We start from the raw sequence: 26,120 nt of genomic DNA on the forward strand, positions 1-26,120 counted from the left end.
ACTGGTCTGCAAACTATAGACCAAACAAGGTGTACGATTAATGCCCAGTAAAGAAAAACCACAGTCCCAGGGCAATTTGATTGCCTCATCTCTGAAAATATTGCAGGTGAGTTATGCAATGGGACTATATACTGCACAATCTGGTTTTATATCTAATAAGAATTAGAGGAAAACTTCACTGAGATTATTAAACATTTGCACTGTGAAATTTTTATTCAAGGATAAATAAGGAAAGGTATTTGATTTTTTTTTAAGTCTTAGGTTTCCTTAATGAAAGAATGTGTCTCAATTGTATTAGTTATTCAACTTGTACTTAATTTCTTATTTAAGGGTACAAAGACAACTTAATCTGTGACAGTGCTTCCAGCCTTGGGAGCCAAAGCCTCAGTTTCTACAAATCACCTGAAGATCTAGGCTAACACTTGTATTCAGACACTTAAATAAGTACTCTAATTTTCAGAAGAAGCCAGAGACCCTCGTTTCCCATCGACTCTAACTCAAGAACTTAGAACATGAAGCAAGCTGTTTAGGTATCCAAAAGTGGACTTGGACACCTACCCTTAGGAATTATGTTGGTCCTAGGTTTTTAGAGTTAATAATAAAGAATGCCAGCATCCATAAGGGTGAGAAAGACCTCTTCAAACAAGGGAAAGTAGATACTTAGATACAAAAGAAGGACAAAATTTTACTGCTTCTGCATGTTCATCATGGTCTTCATTTCTAAAGGTAGGGGACAAGGAAGTTCTTGAAGACAGCTCCTGTAGTCAGCACTTTGTCTCTAAGAGCATCACCCTCAAAAGCCAAGAACTGGACACGACTGTACTACACATGCTCCTCACCAAGGGGGATCATGACCAAATACTCAAATGTTAACTGCTTCAAAACTAATCCACCAGCAGAAACAGTATGTCAGTCTTTGGAGGTTTCCCCTCTCACCCAGACCATCCTGGTTCTTAAAACAGTTAAACACATCAATTAAATTGTTGTTTAAAACTGACAACAGCAAATAAATATATAAATTAGAAAACAAAAAAATCAAACCTGTTTTTATTCATCTGTACTTTTATTTTCACTTTTAAAATGCAATAGATTAGGCCCTTGCCAAGAGCATGGAATGCTAGAGGTCAAAGGCTGTACTCATATAAGCAGCTTTTCTGGAGGTCTACCACCAGAAGCGAGTTTGAAGCTGCATTTCTTAGAAAACCTTCTATCAATGGATGCTATGGGGCTTAACAAACTCCCTCTGTTTCTTAATAGAGCAACGGACCCCTCTGTACAGCAGCCCATTTTTAGACAGCAGCCAAGCCCAGCCTCTTCATCTCTGAGTACGTCGGTGTGTGTATGACTGTGAGTATTTTATGCTTTTTTTCAATATGCTGCATCAGTTTTCAGCCACTGCTATGTATGGTGTTAGTGTGTCTTAGGGTATAGCTGCATTAATAAATTATTAAGAGCAAAACTAAGAGGTCAAGTGCCCAGCAAAACCACCTCTACTCATCATCTTTCTGTGGTGTATCATGTGACAGATCCCAGGGACCTTGCACATACCACAGGAAACCAGGGCCAGGAGTGCTACTGCAGAGCTGCTGACATTGTGCAAATACACACTATAGATTTACTCAGTTAATTTCTTCATATGTCTGTACTATCATTACTTAATCATAAAAAGGGATTTTGAATGTCTCTTTTTTAATACTATCCGTGTGAAATAAATTTACAATGATACCAGCCTTCAAATACCAAACAGCAAAGATGGACAATGGAAATTTTAAGAGAATGTTTTTCACATAAAATTCTGTCATTTTCCTAAGGGCAAAATACAGTCCAAGACTGGTACCTACCTCTCCTACCCCTTTCTTTGCACTCAAAACTCCAAATTAAAAATCAGAATATAAAACCAGGAAACAATGAAAGTTTTCCTGGAAACAAAATGCTCGTCATTTTGTTTGCCGTATTATTATCTATTTTTAAATGGTGAAATGTTAATAAAGTATCACTCTTCTGCCAAAAAAATGTATTTATATAAATCTCCTTTTCAGCCAGAAAAGGATGTTAGCAAAATGAGAAACAGACAGAAGAAAACTTCAAGCGTGATTAAATCGAATAGGGTGAATATATATTTTATTTTCACTATATATTGCCCACTTCATTGGGGCAAGGAAACTCAACTGTGAGAATGTTAGAGTTTGGCTCGCTGCATTAAACCTTCCCAATTAATTTTCTCCTCACAAGTGCAGAATAAAAATAGAGTGGGTGCTCCAGTTCAGAAATGGTACTGAAATCCAAACAAGGTGTGATACTTAGCCACTAAACTCTCACTACCATCAATGTCCTTGTAGCACCTTCCCATTTAAACAAAGCTTATCCTAGCTGTATATACGGAGCCTGTCTCTACATGTACTACTTTGACAAATGTGTAAGAGAGAGCCTACAACCTCAATTCTCATTTTCTCTCTCTATGCCATAATAAAGGAGTTCTGAGGAGGATTAGAGATATCACAGACACACGAGAGATCATTCAGAGTCATGCATGAGATAGGTCTCCAGGAGACTACAGTGAGACGGAAGAGAAGTCTAAGTAAGCACAGCATTTACCTCTAGAATTGTGCTTGGATTTGCTCTCTCCATACACAGAAAAACAATACTGGGGTCTTCAACAGAAAGTTTGCACCCCTTTAAGTTTTTATTCCTTGAGTGTGAGGTTAACTTCCTGTGTTTATTCCAGGAAGCAAACTTGGAACTTAGCCTGAGATAACTTGGGAGTTTCAGCTCTGGGAGAAGTTTAGTAAGAATGAATTCAAAAGTAACCATTCCAGACTCATTCCATGCCCCCTGTTTCCATCTGCCTAAATCAGAGATGCAAGAACTTCAGATATCTTTTCAGAGACCCTGACTGAATGCTCAGGCTTGAAACAAAACCTTTAAACTAGATGAAGTTTGACATTTCCAAGCTTGAATGTTGACATATATTTACTTCTGCCTTTTATCAGTATCCATTAACACTAAGCATATTTTATGTTTCAGCTTAGGAAAGTAAACAACAAGCACACAGTAGCATATCATCCTTTTCTTTGTACTCCCGGAGGTCAAGGTTTCCTATATAAACTAACAAAAAAAAAAGACCTTTAATTTCTTAAATTGTTTGCAAGATTCAAAATAGAAAAAAAAAAGCAGCCACATTCATGAGAGACTCAGAGGCATTTTGCTCAGCACTTAAGCACTACCAGCTCTGTGTTGATTTATTTTATTGTTGTATTTAGTGAAATGTCTGGATACAGAGATACAGATTAACCTCTTTTTCCTTTTTTTTCCCCCTCTCATATTGACTCTGTCGCCTTCCTTGAAATGGAAACTACAAGTGTTTTGATAAATGGACCGAAAGGTTGTCTGGTTACACTATAGCTTCTACTTGTGTCCTCTGCTGAAATGCTATAATGTACCCTTCTAAAGCAATGCTGCTCCATGACTCATAGCAGTTACTTCTGTGCCTCTCATAACAATAGCCCACTGGGGATATAGGGCCTCAAATGAGCTAGAACAATTTATACCACCCATTTATTTTTACTTTTCTTCCAATGACAGATACTCTCTGTCACAAAATGCCAGTTTCTGGGAAGATTTTAAATCTTCCAGCACAGACAACTAACTGCAAGCCATTTTAAATATGCACTCTATAACACTACAGTTTGCTGCTACAGTAAATTAACTTCCTGAAAGCTCATTACAATACAAACTAACTCTTCTTAATGTTAAAAAGTTAAAATATTAAAAAGTCAGACCAAAGATTCCTACAGTCTGCTTACCTGTTGTTCACAGCGACAGAGGTTTAGGGAAGAATAGCAGACAAACATACAATAATTCTTCCCCAGAATGTCCTTACAGCCTCCTCTGGGTTGAGGTTTAAACAAACTTCTATTCTTACTTCCAGTTAACGTTAGAGACCAAACCTTCAGAAGAGACTGAGATTGCAAACAAAATATGCTTTTCCTGAACATTAGCAATCTCCTAATAAAATCAGAAAATTACTATAACACTGATTTGTAGATCAATTTAAGTCTTTTACAAGAACACTGGAGGTTTTTTAAGTATCTCAGAATTATTCCTTTAGTTCACAGCCCTTCAGCTTTGGTTCTGGTTTCTAAACAAACGTGCCTCAGATACCACTTGCAGCACTACCTCATTTGATGAGACTACTGAGACCTCATCCCAACCTGAAAGGTTAGGAACTGTGCATTCAGCTGTGCCACAAATACTAGTGGATGCTGCACCTCCCTCACCAGGCACAGAATCAACTTCACCTTAAGAAAACCCCATCAAGTCTGCCAGCCAAATGCTGTGTAGTGCAAGGCAGGCCCAGTCCTTGTCACTGTGGCTAGAAATCAACTCATTCTATCAGTCCTGAAGATCTTGGAGCTTGGTAGCCAATGTGACAGAAATTTGAGGCAAGGATGGGAAAGAAATCTCAGATGAAGCATTTAAATGGGAAACTCCAGGGTTCTTTTAAATGTAGGTATTATTCCTAACCTTATTCATGGGGAGAATGACTCTTCAAAGCCTGCAGTACTTACCAAAATCAATGGGAAGCATCAAGGAAAATAACAATCTTTTCCAATGATTTCTGGTGTGTTGTGTTTGTCCACTCTGGATGCTCTTCTCAGGTACCTTAAGGCCTTTCTTATTTATTTATTCCATAATACAGTTCATTTTAGAGATTTATTTTCATTTTTCACTATTGGTTAAGTATTCCTTCCACTACCAACAACAGTATCATATTTACAGGTAAAAGAACTCTTCAGCTGTAATACCCTTGAGTTGCTGGGAGCAGAGTTCCATTATATGGGATATGCTATCACATGCCATTTTAAAAATGTTTTTAAATATTTGAATAACTAAATGGGTAAATCCTGAGAACCTTACTTGGTGTTTATTCAGCCTTTGCTTACTGAGACAAACTCCCAAGGACAGGGTAAACACTGAGAGAAGACCTCAGGCCTTCACCCACAGTTATAAACAATGAACTCAGCATAAACTGTGATTCCCTGCTGACACTGGGAGAAAAGCAGCAGCTAATGCTTCTCCTCATTTTGCTTCCCGAATGATTACATGAGAATAGATTTACTTTCTCCCTAATAAAACTTGCCCCATCTAAGATGGTCCCCCGTCCACAGTTGAAGCAGCAACAGGAAGCTTAGATGAAGAACCACTGCTTCATGAGAGGCTGAGTAAAACTAGAAAAGGAGAAAAAAGATCTGAGTCCTACTGTCCAAATGTTCATGAAGTTTGCCTGATTTTGGCATTAGTTGATGTTAAGAAAACTAAAAAGATATTTAGAAATATCATTGCTTCTCTACCACCTTGGACCACAGAGTCCTTAATACCCAGCACTCACTGTCACACCTTTCACCAGGAAGATCTCTCTCTTCAGTTCCATGCTCGTATTTGCAAGTGAGTAATCTAAGGGAAGGCAACAATCTGATGGAATCATACAGCAGATCATCAACTAAACTGAAGTTTGAGATCTGAAAGAAATCCCCTAATCCAGTTCTCCTCAGAATAGGAATGCTCCAGGAAGACACTCAGATTTCCTCAGGACTGTGGGCTTCAGGCTAATACATTCTTCTGGGTCTAAAAAGGAGAGATCAGAATTGGTTTGTTTGCAGCATAGGTGAGAGTGTTGCACCTGTCAAACCTGGTACCATCACTTTGAAGAATACAGAAAAGGAAAGACAAACATCTGTTGCAATGAAGGGCTGCTGTTGGACTTTTGTCATCAAAAATGAGAATAATGGCTATACAGAATGACTCAAAATTAAGTTCCTTTATCCTATCCCCTACAATGGAGTGATGCTATGCTATCTGAACATCAATGAAGGAAGACAACTGCATAACCTTCCCAGCTACAGAATCCAGAATATAACCTCCTTCCTGCAACAGAAAAAAAACAAAATCCCTACAACATCATAAAAATATATAACGGTTATAGTTAGGAACTAAAGGTGCAACGTGATCTAGCTTTTAGATCCACATCTACTAACGGGTAACTTCAATCCCACAGTGCTTTAAGTAGAAAGGTCCAAGTTAGACAGCCAAATATTTCCAGCAGCCAGACCAGATAAATCTTACTAGTGTCAACATAAGTATGTAAGAAGCCCAGTCTCTCATGCTCACTCTAGGGCAAAACATGGGAAAGGAGTGAGGAATCTGAGAGAAGCCCTATTAGCAGTCAGACCTGGAAGAAACCCAACATAAGCCTTTATATTCATTGTGCTCCCATCAAAAAGAATAGAAAATCCAAAGAGGAAAGAAAAAAGATCTCTCTGGTTTAGACAGTGTTTATCATAGAGTGCAATATACTATTGTCTGTAGTATGGAAATGCTGCTGTTTCAGAACACAGAAGTTTGCAACGTGCAAGGCAAACCAACTCAGCTGTCATACACTCCCCAAAGTACTGGATTGCTAGAGTTTGTTACAAGTAAAGATGCAACAATTAAAAAAATACTAAACTATGAAGTACCTCAGTCTCCCGCTAAATAAAACTAGAATAACAGCTCCTACTCTCTTACTCCACTCTTGTGCTGTTGCAAAGAACCCCAAGACCACCAAAAAAGCAGAAAGGCTTAGTATTACAATCTGACACCCTAATAAATGGCTCTGTGCCACACATGGCAGTTTGCAGTTAACTGCAGTTTGGAAACCCATGCATCTGTTGGAATTTTCAAAGCAAGTGTTTTCACTGATATCAGTGAGACATCTCTACAAAATCGGCCTTTATATAGTCTTCAAGTAGAATATTTTTCAAAGCACTTGCTCTGTCCATAGCTATCCTTTGAGGCTTTGAACTCAAATGATTTGTTTACAAAAGGAAAGGAGAGTTGACTCTACAGTTTTATGGAAATGTTACTGAGCGTTGTCTTGTTCATGTGCAATAAAGATTGTATTGCTTTCAGCTATATTCCCCTGAACAGGCTGATTAGCAGCAACGTGATGTGACACTTGGACGTCTCTGACAGGCACAAAGTGAATACGAATGTCCCATTCTCCCAGTCACCAAGGCATACCTGAGCTTTGAATTGTGTCAGGTCAGGAACAAAGGAATCTTGCTCATAACAAAAACTTTTAATAACTCATTTACTGAGAAAGCCTCCCTTTCATCTCTGCCAAGCTTTAGGAAAGGCTGGGAGGCAAGCAGAAATAAACATTATACAGACTCACCACTGCTGGCTCTAAAGTAAACTCTCCAACTTCCTATTTACATTTCAAGATCTTAAGCTTTGTGGTTTACTAGTTCTGCAAGTAAGTGCTTTGGGTTTTGGAGGCTGCCTGCACATGATCTCCCACCACTACTGAAGTCTTCCCAGCTTTTATTAATATAATAAAGAGGTCAGAAAAGCAACAATCTTTTATATACCCCGCTAGCAGAAATGTTTTACTTCTCGCCTTTTAAACACAAAACAAAGCAAGCAAAGCATACAATGTCAAATTAATGCCAGCAAAGGAGATATTACAGCTTTGTTTGTTTCTTTTTCAAACTGAGGATGCTAGAACACAGAATGAGACAGTCTCATTAAAAAAGGGTGTGGAGGACTTCTTTGAGGGACAAGCAGAAGGCGGTGGCAATTTTATGGATATGTAACCTTTCTAAGGCCATAGGCTGAAAAGGCACCTACAGAGGCTCTGTGACCTTTTCCTCGGGAGGCTAAATCTGTGTACACTAAAGATGGGCAACCTGTAACAACAGTCGTGAAGTAAATGTGGTTTTCATTTCATGCAGCCCTCCCTGAATGTAAAACGTCTTCATTAGCTGGGAAGTCAGCACTGTGATTGCTGCCAAATGCAATATAGAAGCCAGCAGAACTGAACTGAATGAGGACAGAGCAAGGGAGAGGTTCCTGCAGTACTCATTTATTTCTCTCATTTGAAAGACACTAGCTCTGTGACTCATGTGCAGAACAGGCCCTACAGAAGATAAGAATATCAGAAAAGCAAGAAGGCAGGCACTTATCAGTTCCATCAAGCTCACACAGATAATTCCAATCAACTTGTCCAGGCTGCCTCAGCTTCAGTAGGTTTGCTTTTGTTTTTATTTTTGTCCTGTTGCATTCCTCCCTCTTCTCCCCACTCGCCTGACCCTCCCAAACCCAGCCCCTTCCCCTTGGTCAGGAGAAGGACAAATTGCTGCCTTTGCTAAACCCTGGGTCATAGCCAGCTGGCACTGAGAGACGTTGCCCTGGGCTTCTGGCCCTGTCCCCTCGGAGACTGCACGTTTCATGTCAGGGATGCATGTGCAGCAGCGGCTGAGGAGTGTGAGGCTGAGGTGCTGCACGCAGTCCTACCACTCACTCTCCAGAAACACACTGCTTAGTGCCATCCCACTAGATTAAATATAGCTGGCAAAGCAAGCACCAGCCTATTTAGTTCCTGCAAGTTTTCCCTTCATCACAGATGATTTGAAGCAGCTGAGGAGTCCCTGTGTAGTAATTACTCAAAAGTCTGCTGCTTTAACAACGTGGCATGTTCTGAAGAGGAGACTCTCATATCAGAGCCAAAATATACTGAATCCACTTGCTGGTCTGGCTCCCACCGAGATTACAGAGATCAGGCTATGAGAACACTTTGAGCCAGCATGTCTCTGCAGCCTCCACTCCAGGATGTACCGCAAAGGACACGTACTGTGCATGCTTTGGGAGTGGAAACGTGCTTTACACTCTATTTGTGTGAACAAAGCTGGCAGCTTGGGCGGATATTGTGGAGCAAAGAAGCTGTATTGTGTTTGCCAGTCATCATGAGAATCAAATGAACGAATTTAGAAGCAGCAAATTGGGCCGAAGTTCCTTTAGCAGAAAACAGGCAAAGGCCAGCCAGGTTTGGTGAAAGAGAGAGTATGGGATATTCTTCCTGAAATAATCCATAGTAAACACTGCAACAGCAAAATGATCTGCCCACTTTGCTGTTTGTGTATTTGCTCAAGCTCTGTCTTTTAGATCATGTAGTAAATCTGAAAAGATAAAACATTTGTGCCTCTTCCATTTAAAAAAAATACCAAATTATGGGCTTCAAACCACATACACATTGTCACCCATGGAAAAAAGAATTGTGCACCAAGCCAGGTGAGTCAGTTCCCAATGACAAGAGCCAGAGCAGCAACAAAAGCAGATGCAAAGGAAGAAACTTCATCTAAACCTGACAGGATTCCCTGACAATCTCTCCAGAAAAAGTTTTGAGTACAGAATGCTGATAAAGAAGGGATGACTGAAGAAGCACACAGACCCATAAGCAAAGACAGACAGAAAAAAATATCAGAGACTCTGGATAGAAAGAAACACAAACCTTGTATATTTGGAACTCAAAATGCCAGGAAATTCAGATGCTCCCCACCTGTCTCAGTAAGCTGAAATAAAGCCAGACAATGTTCCCATGAGAAGCTTCCCTGACTACTTCTTTCAGCTGTGAATCCAAAAAGGTGTTAGAGCAAGAATGACAAATATTTTCACAATGGAAAAACTGTTCTGGGACAAGTGCAGAGCAGAACACTGATCTCTAAGTGAGCCTAATTCACCAAAAAAAACAGGCAGAAATGAGAGTTTATCCACTATTTTATGTGCATCTTTCCTACTTTACTCAGCATGTATAAATAGCACATATCATGTCTACATACAAGACTGGCAAGGACTCCATAATACAGACAATAAAAGAAGATCCCTGCTCTCTCTCACAATGGGCTTCAATATTTCTGCATCTCATCAAGCATGTCCTCCATGTCCTGCACATCTTGATCTGGGAGAAGAGGCCCTAATGATTCCAAATCCCTCAGCACTCTCAATATTCCCAACTCCAGAACCATAATTTACCTCTGCTTACTCTTCCAAATTACTTCAAATTCCTTTAACAACCTCTGGCTATCAAAACCCAGTTTTATTATGTGGACGTAGGGCTCACAAGAAGAGTGCTATGCTGACATCAGCTATGGGAAACTGCAAGATTTGTCTACCACAAAGAAAGAGCAGTACTGCTATATTACCTGCTGCAATAAATATTAGGAAATTTCTGTGTACAAGGGCCCTGATCCTTGTTCATATTACTGTTTTGCTGTTTGCTAATTGGCACCCATGAGTTAACTGGGTTCTTGATGGTTTCACACTTCTGCAAAAGTGTAAGCATGCTTGTGTTCAGGACTGGGTCAAGGTAATATGGATACCTGTACCAGAAATCCCTCCAATCACCTAAAGGCTTCAGAAGAAAACAAAGGATTCTTGAAACACTTAAAATAGCCCATAAATCCCATAATACATCAGCAGGAAGACAGGCTTTTGGGGAAACCAATTACCTTATTCCCAGAAGTTAGGGCATGTCTGTTAGACCCATGCAAACTACTAGTTAGGAATAAACATGCAAGCTCCTATTTCAAGCCTTTAAACCTGCTGCTATTTTGCTGTGAAAAACTACTCATATATTTTGTGTAGTCACCATGACTACACATGGAAAATCTCCTAACAGTTCAAAAACTAAATGTGGGTGCTGAAGCTTACAGACCCCGTCTACAAAGCATAATGACATGCAGCAGCCCACTCAGAAAAGTCAGCCCCTGAGTATCCCTCACTTGAAAGGAATACCTACGCTGCACAGACAGATCAAAGCTGCAGCAAACGAATCCCAGCCTTAAACTGAGGCACAACCCTCCAGAAGTAAAAGGACAGCTTACTTGCCATTCCAAATGCAAATTCTGCCACAATGACTTTTGCCAGGGCAAAGGAGGCAGCATGTAGAATAAATAACTGTCCAAAAAAATTGAGAAAACCATCTTTTCTTCTTCCTCATGGATAATGGATGAGCCCTGAGGTGGCAGTGACTTTCAGCAACCACCAACTCAGACCTGGACTTAGATCAGTAACCTAATTACAACATGCTTTTCGCTTCTTTCATGAGCTATTCAAGTATCTCAACAGAAACACAAAATGCTTTGTGTACGTCTGATTACCTCAAACTGTCAGCGGTTAATTCCAAAAGTGTATCCTCTCTTAAAAATGGTAGTTCTACCACAAATTAAACTGTTATAGCCGTGAGTAAAATTAGGTTCCACATTTGTACTTTCTAAAATATCAAAGGCACGATTAGCAAAGTCTTTTGTTCAAGATCTCTTGAGTCCTTGAGGTAATGAAAACTGGGTCATGGAGCAGTTTCTCTTAAATTTTCAAGTAAATGCCGTGTTCCAGAAATACTTGCTTCTGTGACTCATGGCGTATTTGCTCTAGAGAATGGAAATACTGTACCAACACACATACACCGACAGTAGTGCCCCAGCCCTCACGAAAAAACAGGAGGAAAGGGGAAAAGGCACAGCAGATGATTTTGAACAGTTTCCTGTTACGATCCCTTGAAAGAAATTCAACTGTACTTTCACCCTGCTTTCTGTTTTCTGAATTTCTCCTGACAGTTGGCTCTCTCATTTGCCAGAACCACAACAAAGGACGGCCTTGAGTTTCCACACAGGCCATTTTCTCCCTCTCTCGTCTCTGATCATCTCACAAAGGTATTATTGTTGCTGGCTCACTGGGGCTCGGTGCACCTGAGGCAGATCAAAGGCACTTTTTAATGCCCGCCTGACCACACAGGTCTCTCTCCCACTGCATTAAATTAAAGTCGATGATTAATCTCTGTAGCCCTGAGGGTCCCTTGGTGCACACGGAGAGAGAAAAATATATATTTCTATCAAAACACAAGTATAATATACTTTCATTTTATAGCCCTAATTAAAAAAAGGAACAGCTAATTTCAGCCAAATGCAGCTGCATATAGGTCTCATTAAAGCACAAATACAACCGCTCTGTGTGCTCCACATTCACTTCATGCAGTCTGTGCAGGTAATAGATAAAAGAACAGTAAAGTGAAGTCTTTTCATAGATTAAATCCAGAGAAGTTTAGAATTTGCTTATTGTCTGCTGTCTAGAGATTGTTATACTTCTGAGCAGATAAGTGAAGGAAGGCAGCTAAGGAAATTATTATAAAACGCTGAGTAGTTACATTTACATAAAAATCTACTTAAATCTAGGCAAAAACTTCACAAACATCTATTCTAGAGTTTGCACTCAAGTGATTAAGAGCCTTAAAAGGTTCTCCCTTGTCTATGGTGTGCAGCCTGTGTGTGACTTTGGTGTTACTTTAGTGACAGAACATTGATTAATATCAACATGGACTTTATCACGTAATTTTTGTTACATTAGCATATTTAATAGAGCCACAGGTCTCATGGTTGTAAAGTACACACACAAAAAGTGCTGTGGAAGGGTTTATACTGATATGCCATGCTCCAATTGGGGAAGCAAAAGAAACTGTAGTTGTGAACTGGGTCTTTGTTAGAACTCACCAATACACTTATATTAAAAATGTATTAATAACCACACACATGTCCTTCTCCAAGGCTGGTTATACTAAAGGAATAACTTAGAGCCAGCTGGCCAATTTCCAGATGCTCAACATTGCCCTTAGACCTTCTGGGGAAATTGACTGTAAGCTCCTCAGCTCATTTTGTTCCAGTATTATGTCTCTATTAACCCAACTCATTTTAACAATTTAAACTAACTCAGCTAAATGAAATAGGTTAGCAAGAGTTCTTCTGAAAGGGCAGAAACCTCTGCCTACACTGATAGACACAGATACTGAAGTAATTTTTCAGAGACAGAGTAAGCTAAGACTGGTGGAGTTTGAGGTTTGAAACTGTTGTTTAGGAAGGTATCCACATATATTTCAACCCACCCACAGGATTTAAGGTTTTGTTAAATGCTCTGCTTCACAATACTGGGATTATTCATGTTCAAATTCGATCATATGCTTAAATGCTTTGCTGAACTACAATCCATGTGACAAGATCATCAGTTCCTCATGCACAAGATCACCACATATTCATGGCAAAGACAAATTAACTTACTGTTAAGTCCAACATTTCAATATCAGTTTCCTTTCTTTTTCTCTACTGGAGATCACTCTACATGAAGTCATATCTAAAAATCTCTAGCACTTTCATTGCCATTTGCTCATTTAGGGAAATCCAAATTATAATCAGTCCAAATTTAAGACCAAAATGAGTTTTAAATAAAAAATGTGGCAGAAAAAGGGTACTTATCTAAATGGAATGCTTTCAGACTCATACATTTTAAAAAGGTATACATTTCAAAAGCAGACACTAAATTTTAATTGCAATCTCAGAAAAAGCTTTTGTGTTAATTCACTGAGAGAAATTAGCAAAGTGAAAATTGCTTATCGGGGTTTTTCTTTCTTTTTAGTCATGATATGTATCGTAATTCTATACATCATGGCAACTTTCAGAGCTAGAAGGATTTATATTGATTAAGTGAAGAGGTGGGGGAGAAGGGATGTGACTGAAGATATGCACTCCTTCTCCAAAGATACTATTTTGTAACACATTAGTGACAGGCTTGTCACGGATAACTCAAGCTCAGAGACTTTGGCTCAGATTTCAGGCTGCTCTTTAAGCCACTCTAGCCTCACGGTTTTTACTTTCCATGTCATTTTTCAGTATTGATTTCTACTACTATTAAAGTTCTTGCTTAATAGCAAATGCATGGTAATATATAATTAATATCCAAAGGTAAAGATAGAGTTACCAGAAAAAAAAATCAAGGAAGAGGATGAGAAGGACAAAGGTCATTTTTCCCCTTGAAAATATCAGTTAATATAACCTGTAAAAATCAGGACTATGCCTAGAACCTACCCCCATGTGGCATGAAGATGTTCCACAGATCAGAGCAAGTCGGGATGTAATTGGCTGGTTCTCACATGGCAGGTTATGTCCTTTCACATCTGCTCCAATTACTCCTATTAAAAGAAAATTAAAGTTCTCTTTTAAAAGCAGAGCAAGCTAACCCTCACCAAACACAGCTTGTGCTCACACAAATAATGGCGAGTATCTCACACTACTGCCACAAATTTTAGAAGTCTACTTAGTCAATAAACAAAGTTATTTTGTCAAGTCAGATAAAAACGTGCTTTAATTCCAGATACATGAGGATACAAGAGAATGTCTTCTGTAATCAGATTTATCATCATAATTTTTAATGTTATTTTGACTGTAACCTGACTTTTATTCCCTTAGGCAGAATAAGAGACTGCCCTGTTGTGAAAGGCACTATGGTAGATTGCAGACATGTTTATTTGTTCACAGGTTATCACGAATATATTGTATGATGGGTTTTGTCAGGGGATGAGTTGGACAAAGGGATAACTTGGCAGGAGACTGGAAGGCTGCCAGTTTTGTTGTCTTGACTGCTGCTGCTGTCCACGTCAGATGGAGCCATGTAAAGGAAAAGAGATTACTCCTTTTGTTAGAGGAACTGTGCTTGGCTCTGAGGAGCAGAACAGGAAGGAGGACAAAATCAGCCAGCACTTGGCCCCCAGCAGAAACATATAACCAGGAGCTTGCTTACAGAATGGAGCAGACCTATGGCCAAGCTTCAGCATACATCACACCCTGCTGAATTCACTTAAGGGGAGGCTGAAGTGGAAATCCTGCCCTCTTCTACTAGGCTGCATTCTCGCATCACATTGTGCTGCACTCAGCAAAATGCAGCTGCCCAACAAGTAATTTTCTTTTGTTTGTGTTTTTCTCTTTTTTTCCTTGAGCATTACTTTTTAATTGGCAAACTGGTCCTCAGACTGGGCATTACCTCTGCATCTGCAATGCACAGTCTGCTGACCAGTTTGACCAGCCTGCTAAAAAAAAAAATCCTCTTTTTCCTCACTGTAACAGCAGTATGGAGCATTTGCTGGATATTGAGAAAGATACAAAGTGTTACTGCTTGTTAGTATGCTACATTTCATTAACACCATGTTAGGTCACCAGTGCAAGTTTCTATTATCAGTCTGTTGGACTTTGCCATGTTTATCGTGGTATTATTAATGCTGGAAGGTATCTAAATAATCAGAAAATTAAGGTCTAAAACTGTACAGTCTTTTAAAATCTGTCCTTATGTCCCTTTATCCTAGCTGGCCTGTGACTTTGTAGTAGCGTAGCTGTCATACACAGAAATTATTTGTAGGGAACAAAGGAAAGCTAGAAGCATGGCTTCTACCTCTTAAATGCTTTATTTTTCACTGCTCAAACACAGACATGCATGAGTTCATATTAAGAATTTTAGATAGGGTTGTCTAAAAGGCAATTTCCTATGCTAGGCAACACTACCAGAATTTATTAAAGGAGTTAAAAATATTGTTCACACTTCAGAGGGAGCAAATGTATCAAACTGAATTGTCTGCATATGTTGCAAATGTATTTTCCTAAACAGCAAATACTGAAGAGTCTCATGTTTAGATATTTTTTAGTCGCTAAGAAAACATGCCTTCTGCAAAATGCACATTCTGGACCTCTTTGAAATCAGTGAGATTTTGCCAATGGCTTTACTAGTGTTTACAGTTGCTGGAATCTTCCTATTTGTGACTAATTGAAGTCAGGCAGCAAATAAGTCTGGAACAGCCTCATAATTATGAAAGCTTAGGTATTTTATTCACCAAAAATAATTCAATTGCTGTTAAAAGTCATTTTTATCTTTAACTCAGTTGGAATTTCTTAGGGCAGACTCAACATTTTTTAAAGATTCTCAAGAAAGACTGAGAACAAGGAGCCTGTAGATTTCCTGTCCTACAGACAAACTGTAGGAGAGATTTTAGAAAAGCAGGCAATGCTTAGCAAGTGTACTTTTGTATCTCTTCACAGTGACAAAGTATTTTAGATACGGTACAATGAATTATCTGCTTTTTCTGAAACAATACTGATGTCTTTTCCAAAAGGTGAAGTGTAAACATTCTTTTTATGAGGCCAGTCCCAAAACATTGGTTTCTCATGCTCCCATTTTTATCTGCAGGCTCTTTTAAGCTGGTACAGTAGGTCAAAATATAAGATGTCACTACTCACTTTCAGATTTTTACTTTTCCATAATAGGTATCAGATGGACTGATTCAGGAGTAATAGACGACCTCCACAGACATACATATTAGATCATTCTTTACCTTATTTTATCAAAACTTTGAAGCCTTCATAAACTGCAGGAACCTGTCCAGCAAAAACACACCTTACATCCAGCCAAAAGCAGATCTGAAGACTGTATCAAAAGTTATTAACACTGAAAACAAGATGCTCATCATGTCATTTCAGTTCAGCCTGCAGGATACAGAAGAGCCCTTTTCAATACACTACTGTTACAGATTATTTTTAAAAGAACCAGAAGAGTGTGTTCACAAATAAGAATAATGACAGACACTGGGTGTTGATGTTACACAAACCAATCTAATGCTTACTAATATACAAGTCCTGTCCTTCAAGCAAATTGTAAACCTCAATTTTCTGATACAGATCCCAGAAGAGTAAGCACTAGAAATAGACATCAGAATCTTTTCAAAAGTTTTATATCAGAGTTATTTCTTTCCAATATTTTCACATTTCAATTCACTGCTTCAAATACCTTCTCTACTTTCTTTTCTTCTGTGGCCCTTTATCATTATTTAAATATTAATATACTTTAATGTATTGCCATCCTTGATATCTTTAAATCAGAACTTCTTAGTTCTATTGTCTGTGCTCTCCCTTTGCTTTCTGGTTTTCCTTCAGAACTTCACCTCTGTATTCTACACAACATGAATTAAATTAGATTAAGGTTCTTGTTCTTAAGAGCTATGGATGAAGAAGAGCTATTCCATATTTAAGATGTAACCACACCATTCTCCTCACATGCATTTGCACTCTCTAGCTCTCCTTTTGCTCCTGTTGTCCTTTTGCTATCCAAATCTTTTCCTTTTTACTGTCTTTTCTACTACTTTTCTCACCTATTTTTTACTCATCTCAGATTCAAGAAGGATGAGTTCCATCATAAACCTTCCTCTTTTCCCAGACTGCTCAGTTACCATGTGATTAGCACACCGGTTTTCCAATTGCTTTACTGACTCTTCGAAGTCACAGAAGGAGAATGCTGAGCAGCGGCCAGTTCCTCCTCAATGCTTGTTTGCTAGTTTAGATACACAGTATTTATGCATTCTAACCCCCTAGACCAAAAGCAGCAGGTTTGGTATATATTCCACACTATGCCAGCATAAGCATATGTGAAAAAGTCTTTATTGCATTATTTAAACAAAGCATGAATCACTCCTAAAACTAAGAAGAAAAACTATCAACAAGCCTCAGACACGATATTTCTCACTTAGAATGTTAATTTTTTTCCTTATCTGCTCCTGAGGTTTTGAACAAGCGAAGATGCAAACTCTCAGCACGTTGGCATGCCAATGCAATGCTGTTTCACTTCAGGAATTCAAAGTGGAACTAGCAGGAGTTAACAATTTGGAAATCCAGCTGAAAAGAAATAAACAGTGATAGCCCTTTGCTATAAACAGATATTCAATATTAGCAGTTACTGCGGTTTGACTTTTTTCTTTTAGTTATGCTATTTCGTAAGAATAGCATCAGAGGAAACTGCTGGATGCAAAACAGGCTGTGAGAAAAATGACTTTCTAAAATTAATTCACTACATTCCTGTTCCCAAGAATAGTAAATATATGACTGAGTACCTAGTCCTCCAGCATGTGCATCAATGAGAGATGCTGCTACTGCAATTCCTTCAGGGAGACCAAGATCTTTTGCAGCTTCTGGCGTTAGACCTTTTCCAACAGACTCTCCAGGAGACAAGACGTGGTTTCCTGGGCAGACACAAGAAAAAGCAAACACCTGTCAATTTACTAAACAGAAAAACAAATGTGTATGTTATTACAAGAACTCCCTTCCTCTCCCTGAAGTTAGGTGTACAGAAAACAACAACAAAAAAGTGCATCAAAGAACTCTATCTGATTAAGAAATATCTTTCATTATCTCTCTGTATGCTAAATACAACTGTGCTAGATGAGGCTGTCTCATAGCAATTTAAAAGTTCAAAAGTATTCAATGTCCTATGTAGCCACAAGGAAAGATTTCACCACAAGCAATTAAATTCTGCTTGGCATCTTTCCAAGAGATATAAAATCCTTCTGCAGAAACCCCAAGTTCTTGTGGGAGGTACTGACGCGGCTGCCTGCAGCTATCCTCTGTGTGTGTGAACGAGATTCAGCTCAGCCCACGCTCACTACTGAGAACTGCACCTGTTGCACAAGGCAAGCAAACATTCTTTTTCTCATTTCTATCCTCTCCCAGCAGTTTCTACTAGGAAAAAGGTGGCTATAGTAACAGAAACTCTGAAAAAGAAACCAGCCTAAGAACTAAATTCTTCCTATTGCAGCTGTATTTCCTCACAGACTTGAATAATCCTTTTTTGAGCCTTCACTGGCCTTATGAAGTCTGACAAACATCATGGTCAGCTCAAATGCATCCCTTCCCCCTCAGTTCTGTCACCAGGGTGCCTGGTGGCAGGTCCCCCCTGTGTCTGTCTCCCTTACCATAATACATACTAAGTTTTGTCTTGTAAAAAAGAGATCGTTTAAATAATTAAATCATGGTGACAGGGATTGTTCTGAGCTTTGAAGAACAAATCTAGAATCATAAAGCTTTCAGAATTTAAGGACATGCCCTCCTCCAACAGTCTCCTCTCTGGCTGCTGAGTATAACCACAGCCAAAGCAAAGGCACTGACAGCTCCTGGAATCACGCACACACTTCTCTATTTATCTAAAGCTTTGGTGGGTGAGGAGCAGTGAAAGCCACAGTGTAAGCTCCCATCCACCTCCCTGCCAGTACCATGGCTTTAAGTCAGAGACTTAAAGACCCGCCTGGACATGTTCCTATGTGACCTGATCTAGGTGAATCTGCTTCTGCAGGGGGGTTGGACTAGATGATCTCTAAAGGTCCCTTCCAACCCCTACCATTCTATGATTCTATGACTTTGTGCTCCTCTAATAGTATGTATCTGTATCATTTGCTCAGTTCAACAAAATTTCTGAGTAGAATTGACAAAATATTTAAAAATAAAACAAGCCTAATTTCACAGTCAAGTCTATTGAGAATATTACATCTAAAGCATGTTCTGGCGTGTATCAAGTAAAACATCCTCCACCATAGAGACTGAGGAATAGCACATCATAAAGTATCAAGAATACACTAATCTTCCAAAAATACAACTATAGTACCTTACTGTTAGATGAAAACAAAATGATGATATTAAATTAATGGGTGGAAAATGGGTCTTCCGTTATACATATCACTTCAGTCTTTGGCTCTGCTATAATTTATGCTTGTTCTTCACCTTAAGGAAGGTGCCCGCTTCCTGAGGGATGCAGTGTATGGAGCACTCGGGGACCAGACAGCACACACAACTCCCTCATGTTAATTTCTCCAAGAGTTTCTAGTTTCTGGTCTGTTGAGAGCCACACTGCTGCCTCTCATACCGGAAATTTACAACAAATCTGTTTAGCAAAACTTTTGCACTCAACTGGGTTTAATTTGGGCCAGTAACAAAAACTCTGAATTTCCAGCACTGCAGAAGGTTACACAGAAGGAAGTAATGATATCAAAATTCTCTCTGCACAGGAAAAGAAATAATCTATATTGTATTAATTCCTTGTGTAAAGTCAAAATGCTGTGCTAGCTTTTTTCAAGAGGTGTATCTTTTGCATTTTTCCCCATTAAGTTGGAAAGATGTTTCTCTTTTAGAGAACTTCTGTATTACCTTTCTGTTCTTTAAAAAAAATAGAGAATAATGCCAGTAAAACAAAGTTTTACTCCTGACATTCAGAGACCCTTCACGTAGAAGGAAGTTCAAAAGAGTTCATTCAAGCAGCTAAAACCACATCTTCTTTCTTCAGAATCAGCCACCTGACCTGAAAGCACAGAAATATCTTGTATATACAGCAAAAGATGAAAGTAGTTTGAAATAAAATCTCTTTCCAGGTACTCAGGTCCATGGTTGGCTTGTTTGTATCAGTCATACTGGCCAAACATTTGTGGTTAAACTCCATTTCAGAGATCAGGGTTTCTGTTAGACAAAATCTTTTCTTACTACCTTCTCAGTTGCTGTATTTCTAGTTAACAAACACTAAGGGAGCAATTTCAGAGATAAAGATAATCCTCTTTTCTACAGCAAGAGTAGAAAATGACCCTATAGATTCCTTTGGTACTCTACCTTTTGGTACAGAATGACAAGCGGGATGAATTTCTTGTGAGTTGAATATGCAGCATCAAAAATTTCTATTTTAAAAAACCCAAACAGTAGAGTATGCCCCATTGCTTTCAGGAGTCAAGGTAAGCAGTTACTCTTTGACTGAAAGCCCTTCCCAACAATCTGGGAAGCAAGAGCTGTCAGAAGTCACCCACAACAGGGATTGCAAAGGGAAATCTCCCAGGACAGCCAACAGTCAGAGAGAGAGCACAAAAGAGGTGCCAGCAAGCAAGTGCAGCAAAGAGAGGATACTGACTCTCTCCATCTACTTCATCCTCCCAGCTTTAGAAACCAATGAAAGCTCTGCTACACCCATACAATATGTTCATGTGGAGCTCTGTAAAAGGGAAGAAGCAAGCTCTGCGTGGGCACTCTTTCTGCCATGGAAGTTGCCTCCCCACCTACACAAGTGTTGAGTAAGTAGGTGTGGAACGGACAGAACCTTGACTGAATCACATGGGTAGAGACCTGGAAAGGGAATTATAATTCTCATGGATTATTCTTCACTGAAAAACTAGAAAACTCAGCTGAGCATCAGTATGGTTAGAATCTGTAGGCATAAAGCTATTAAATGGTAAAACAAAAAACATAAAAAGCAACCAAAAAGGAGCTACAATTAAAAAGTGTTTGAAACAGATTGTACTCCCAGTACTAGACCAGGTGAGAGCAAACAGATTCCTACTTGAGCAAAACACAGCAACTTCAGAAGACAAGGGACAGACACTATGAAAACAAAAGTATTCTACAGCTTCCCAGCAGCAATTCCACGGCAGGTGCTGCCCCCCTTAAATCCTACCTGTCAGGGGAAAGAAGCTGTCAGGAAGGGGAGAAGGGAAATGAGAGCTGCCTGCATACCAAGGCAGGGAGCAAGAGTATTACAGAAGGCTGCATAAAAGAGGTAGTGAAAGGATTGAGTCTTCTCAAGGATCCTGCCAAAGAAAACGTATCAAGTCTTTTGTTTACAGTAGTCTCCTGTGCAAGTCATTTACCTTTGCTATAATGACTTCCAAAATTAGACCTAACCAAACAAACCCATAATGGCTGAAGCTGGAGAACTCTGTTTCACATTCATACAGCTGTTTCACTAATGCAATGCCTTAATCCCCAGCCTTTTCATTTTGTATGAGACAGACTATTTCTAGCTACTTTTCCCCTATAAAGCAGCAGGTTTACCAAAGGAAAAAGCTGTCTGAATCTCTTCCTCCTCTTTTATCCGTCTTCGAAGGCTAATGTTAGTATATGCTATGATCAGGTTTTGTTTGAAGAATTTATGCAGTACCAACGAATCCTCTACCTTTTAGGTGGTTACCACAGCAACCACTTATTTACCAAACCCAACACACAAGGTAGACAATAGATCTTCAGTCAACTTTAGTAACCAAAATTCACTGTACTGGCTTACTAATATTTAACAGAACTAGGTACTTTGGGTTTTTAGAGCTTTTGAAAACCAAGCAAAGCAGAGTGCAGCAGGGGGCCCAGCTGACTCAGCTATGATATACTCGCTGAGAATAGTTTTTCATCTAACATGCAGACTGTGGCTGTATTTCTTGTGCACTTATATTTGGCTGCATAAGTGCATAAAAATACAAAAGGAAGAAAATCAAAAGGAGATCATAGAATCCTAGAGATGGCTCTTTTCTTCACTACCTTGACACAAGGAAATTTTAACTTGTCTATATCAACCCCTTGCTGAAATCCCAGCAACCTCAGAAAGAAGCCCAACCAAAGAGTACATGCTGTTTCCATTTTATAGCCTCCCTCAAAATGGACAATCCAAATGCTTTTTAATTTAAAAGACAATACACAAAACAGATATCCTGTTAAGTAAGTGAACACATAACATGTATTGAAGAAGTTATCTAGTAAAACAAAGCTGTGCTAAATAAGCATTAAAGGAAACAGAACTGAGTGAAAAGGAGCCCAGTCCATCCAAACAAATCTCATAATAAGCAATATAAGGGATTTCCCCCCTTGATATGTTGCTCATTATGAAGCCTGTAGAGAATCTCCAGTTTTTGTGTTCTGTAATAACCCTCACAATGTCAAAAGTCTGAGATATGCAAGGAATCTGAATAAATAATAACTTGTAACACATCATCCCAACCTTTCCTCACACACAGTACATTACCAAATATCCCTCTCAATTACATACAATGCTCTCATTTAATTGAGATACATTTTGTTGACTGTTCTATAATTTTTAACCCAGCTGATTACAAAAATAGCACTAAGATCAGAAGGAAGTAGGATAATAATGTGAACTGTAAAATTCTAACTTTTTTTTTCCTTAGGACTGAATGCATGGTGGTTAAAGGTTGTTAGAAACAGTCAGATTTGGGGCTTTTTTAACCTGGAAATACCCCCCATAAAATTTCCTGCTTGGCAGTTAAAAACTTCAGAATTTTCATTCAGGAAAACCAAAACAAATTGTGATATTATAGGCCAGCTTATTTAAAAGTGAAGAAAAAAACAGTTGGTTAAACAAACTCACTTTGGCTTTCTTCAGTTCAAAATTCATCTCTGTCTATGTGAGCTGCCACAGTAGCCTGAGGCAAATCTAACTTGGGCTCTTTCCATCCCACTCTCCTATACAGCTTATGTCTTTGGCTGAACTACATCTCAACTACCTAACATGTAATTACTTAAGGCAGACATATTAGGTTGCTAAATACTGGCAAAAGCAGGCAACCTATGTGCAAGCAGATTCCCAATTCATTAAGCTGAAAAGTAAATTGGTCTGCAGACCACAGGTGCCTACTTCAACAAAGGCTACTGGCCTCTTGTCCAAATAAAAGAGAGCTACTTCATGTATAAATGATCAGCTTTCCCATTAAAGGTCAAAGGAAAAAAGCATTCTGCATCATTGGATCATTGGGCATGTACATGGATGGACATGACTGAGGTTTCATTACTGGATTTCAGTGAAACAGGGCAGAATGAGCATCACTTGCAATGCACGGTTCACTGCTCACCATGCTGACATGCATGTGCGTATACCACATATCTATTTGAATTGACCAAGTAAACAGGTGCAATGCATTTGTACCCAAACTCGGCTACCTGAGTTCACATTTTATCTTCCAAATTATTTCAACAGGCTGATAATTTATATTTCAGGTGCTTTGTAGTACAATATTCCTAATACTCTTCTCTAAATACAAAGATCTTCAATGTAGATGATGTGACTATTGTTACACCTTCAGACTTGCAAGCAATCAGACTTTAGTTTGGTACAGAACACCAATACAACTGTACAGGCAATTTAGCTTGTATTAATTACAGATTATTACTTAACAGGTTTTTTTTTTTTTTATTCTTGAATGTCTTTTAGTAATTCCCACGATAGCAACTCCTCTTAAAAGAAATAATTACCCCTCTTTCAAAGCTGAAAGAAATGACAGACTGAAAATAATCTGATCAGTTACTGAAAGGACACTTTTGAATGTTTCAGCTAAAATTGTAGTACCTGCACAATGTTATTCTTCATCACATTCACACAGTATCCAGTTTTAATAGCTGTACTGAGAAGACATTGATGTATTATAAAGGGTTCAGAAATGAGTCAGGAAAGAAAATACAAGGACTGAGAAATATGACAGTTCACATCAGAGTTTTGGTGAAACACCTCAAAAAGCTCCATGTTTAACATAGAAAATTTCAATCTGTGCAGGTCAGGAATGTCACTAGAGCCTGCCAGACGTGAGCAGAAGGTAAAGTTCAGATGGAAAATGAAGTGTATTCTGTAATTAATTCATTGTTTTTGAGAAATGACAGCAACTAAGTCTGAAGTGAGCTATCCATCACAGGATATTATAAAAATGAGGCTGGTTCTAAGATATACTTTAAACAACTTAAACATTAATTTTTGGGACTCAGTCTCTAACTTAGAGGAGGTCAGCAAACTGTTTGAAATAGTTCTCTTGGTTTTGTGAAACCTGATTCATAAAGTAGACATCTCTGGACTTTGGAGTCTCCATCCTTGGAAATACTCAAAATTCAACTGGACACAACCCCTGAGCAACCTGTTGTAGGTGACCTTGCTTTGAGCAGGGGGAGCTGGACTTTGATTCAATTTCCAGAGCTCTCTTCTAACCTCAATGATTCATGTAATTCAGTGATCTCAATATGGAAAAACACATAAAATCAAACAGGAATCTAACTTCTTACTGCTGAATCATATATTCTGAAATAATGCCTCAAGCTTTGAGGAAGGAGACACCCTTAAACCTCTTTGAGCTGTGCCATTTTCAGTTCCTTTACAGTTGCTACAGCTCTTGGATGGACTGAAATGACAGGAAGCCAGAAAAATGTTAACATATTTGGAACACTCTTTGGTTGTAAATTCCATGGATTTTAACAGTATGTAAGTGCAAATATCCTCTCAAATATCCTTTTAAATTTTGTTTGAAATTGTAACATGTTGTAATTTATTGGGGATAAAAAAAGACCAAAGAAAGACAGATAAAGGGATTCCATACTTAAGAGAATCCTTTTACTTATTATTCTCTATCATTTGCAAAGTATGGTGTTTAAAGCTTGTTGTTACAACTGGGCTTTATGAAGAACTCACAGCTACAGGCTGACCTGGGAAAAAAAGAAATCGGCATCCCTTTCTCTCAGCCTTCAAAGGAAAACCTTCATATATTCTGCAGCATCTGGCATCAAAGGCCTTGGAAGAGAGAAAACTGGCAGAGCTAATGGATTGACCACTCCCTTCACAGCTGCTGTAGCATAAGTTAATATTGACTGTATTCTCCCCCCCTGGACTGAATCTTCCATTTTCAGCCTAAATGTAAATAAATTAGTAGAACTTCCAAGTCTTAAAGCTAACTACTTCAGACAAAATACAGAAACTACACAGCTTCTGTTTAAGTATAACAAGTGAGGTATATACAACACTGTTACCTTCATTAGTTTTGTATGTGGAGGTAGACACTGGCAGGAGGAAGGATATATTAATATAACATGTTCATAAATAAACAGCCTTGTTTGAATGCCTGAAGGAGCACTGAGCTGAAAACCCAGCATTTCGCAAAGCTTGTGCACAGCAGGAATGACAACAGGTACCAATCAAGAGAGTCACAGTTGTCTTGTCAAAGTCCTAAATCATATGTGGTTTTCTTTATTATCAATTTATAAGTACTATAAATAAAAAGCATTAGAAAAGAACAAGCAGTCTTAAAAGTCTACAGATCCTTCTTTTCAGGGCACTCAAAAATAGCATGCACAAGTACCTTTACGTGAAAACAAGCATCCAGTCCCCAAAGTCCTGGAATTGAGGGAAGACTTAGGAGAAGAGATTGCAAAGTGCCAGGGCTCTATGATAAAGCACAGTCAAAGTGCTGCAACAGGGAAGGTGACACTATGTACTGCTAAATGGGAGTAAGACAACTCATCATAAAGGCACTCTAGTGTCAAGTCAAATCTTTCTCAACTGAAAACATAGTGCCAAGATTTTAAACCCAATTAAAACAAAAATGGGAAGAAATCCTACTGGATATGCGTTGAGTCAACCTGTGGAAAATGGGGCATGTTCTTCTTTAAGGTGGCTAAGAAGGATGTGTGTGATGTAAGAAGTGAGATGTAAATGGACCAGAGAGGATTCTTCCTTACACCCCCATCACTTATAAAGTCAAAATCAAACATGAGAGAATATTTCCAGTCATGCTAAAGCAAAAGAAGTAAAGTTAAAGTTTTAGAGTTATGAAACAAAGAGAAGTGCTGTTTGAAAACAGGCATAAAACTCTGATCTATGTATTATCCAGTCACATGAAAGCTTAAGGGAAGAAAAAATCCAAGTAATTTTAAGAAAGAGTTCATCATTTTGTGAACAGGATTGTTGACGATGCTTGTCTACAAAATGGTATCTGCTGATATCACAATCTATTCATGCAAGAGTTTTCATTAGCATACTAATTTCAAGCATTTAAAGTTCAAGGCAAGTATCAAATTTCCATAAAACTCATGAGATTTAAAGAA

At 38.7% G+C, this 26,120-nt stretch overlaps 1 protein-coding gene across 11 annotated transcripts in view; it reads right to left on the bottom strand.

Annotated features, from left to right (window-relative positions):
- Window positions 1–26,120, bottom strand: part of FGGY (FGGY carbohydrate kinase domain containing) — a 308,898-nt gene that overhangs the window by 52,176 nt on the left and 230,602 nt on the right. For all 11 annotated transcript variants that reach the window (XM_062003165.1, XM_062003169.1, XM_062003170.1 and 8 more), the window contains 2 exons: window positions 17,567–17,695; window positions 13,728–13,831 (listed from right to left, as the gene is read on the bottom strand). In XM_062003165.1, the coding sequence (XP_061859149.1) occupies window positions 13,728–13,831; window positions 17,567–17,695 (233 nt within the window). The remainder of the gene's footprint in view (window positions 1–13,727; window positions 13,832–17,566; window positions 17,696–26,120) is intronic.

The sequence above is a fragment of the Colius striatus genome, chromosome 10 (assembly GCF_028858725.1).
Source record: "Colius striatus isolate bColStr4 chromosome 10, bColStr4.1.hap1, whole genome shotgun sequence".
Taxonomy (NCBI): Eukaryota; Metazoa; Chordata; class Aves; order Coliiformes; family Coliidae; genus Colius; species Colius striatus.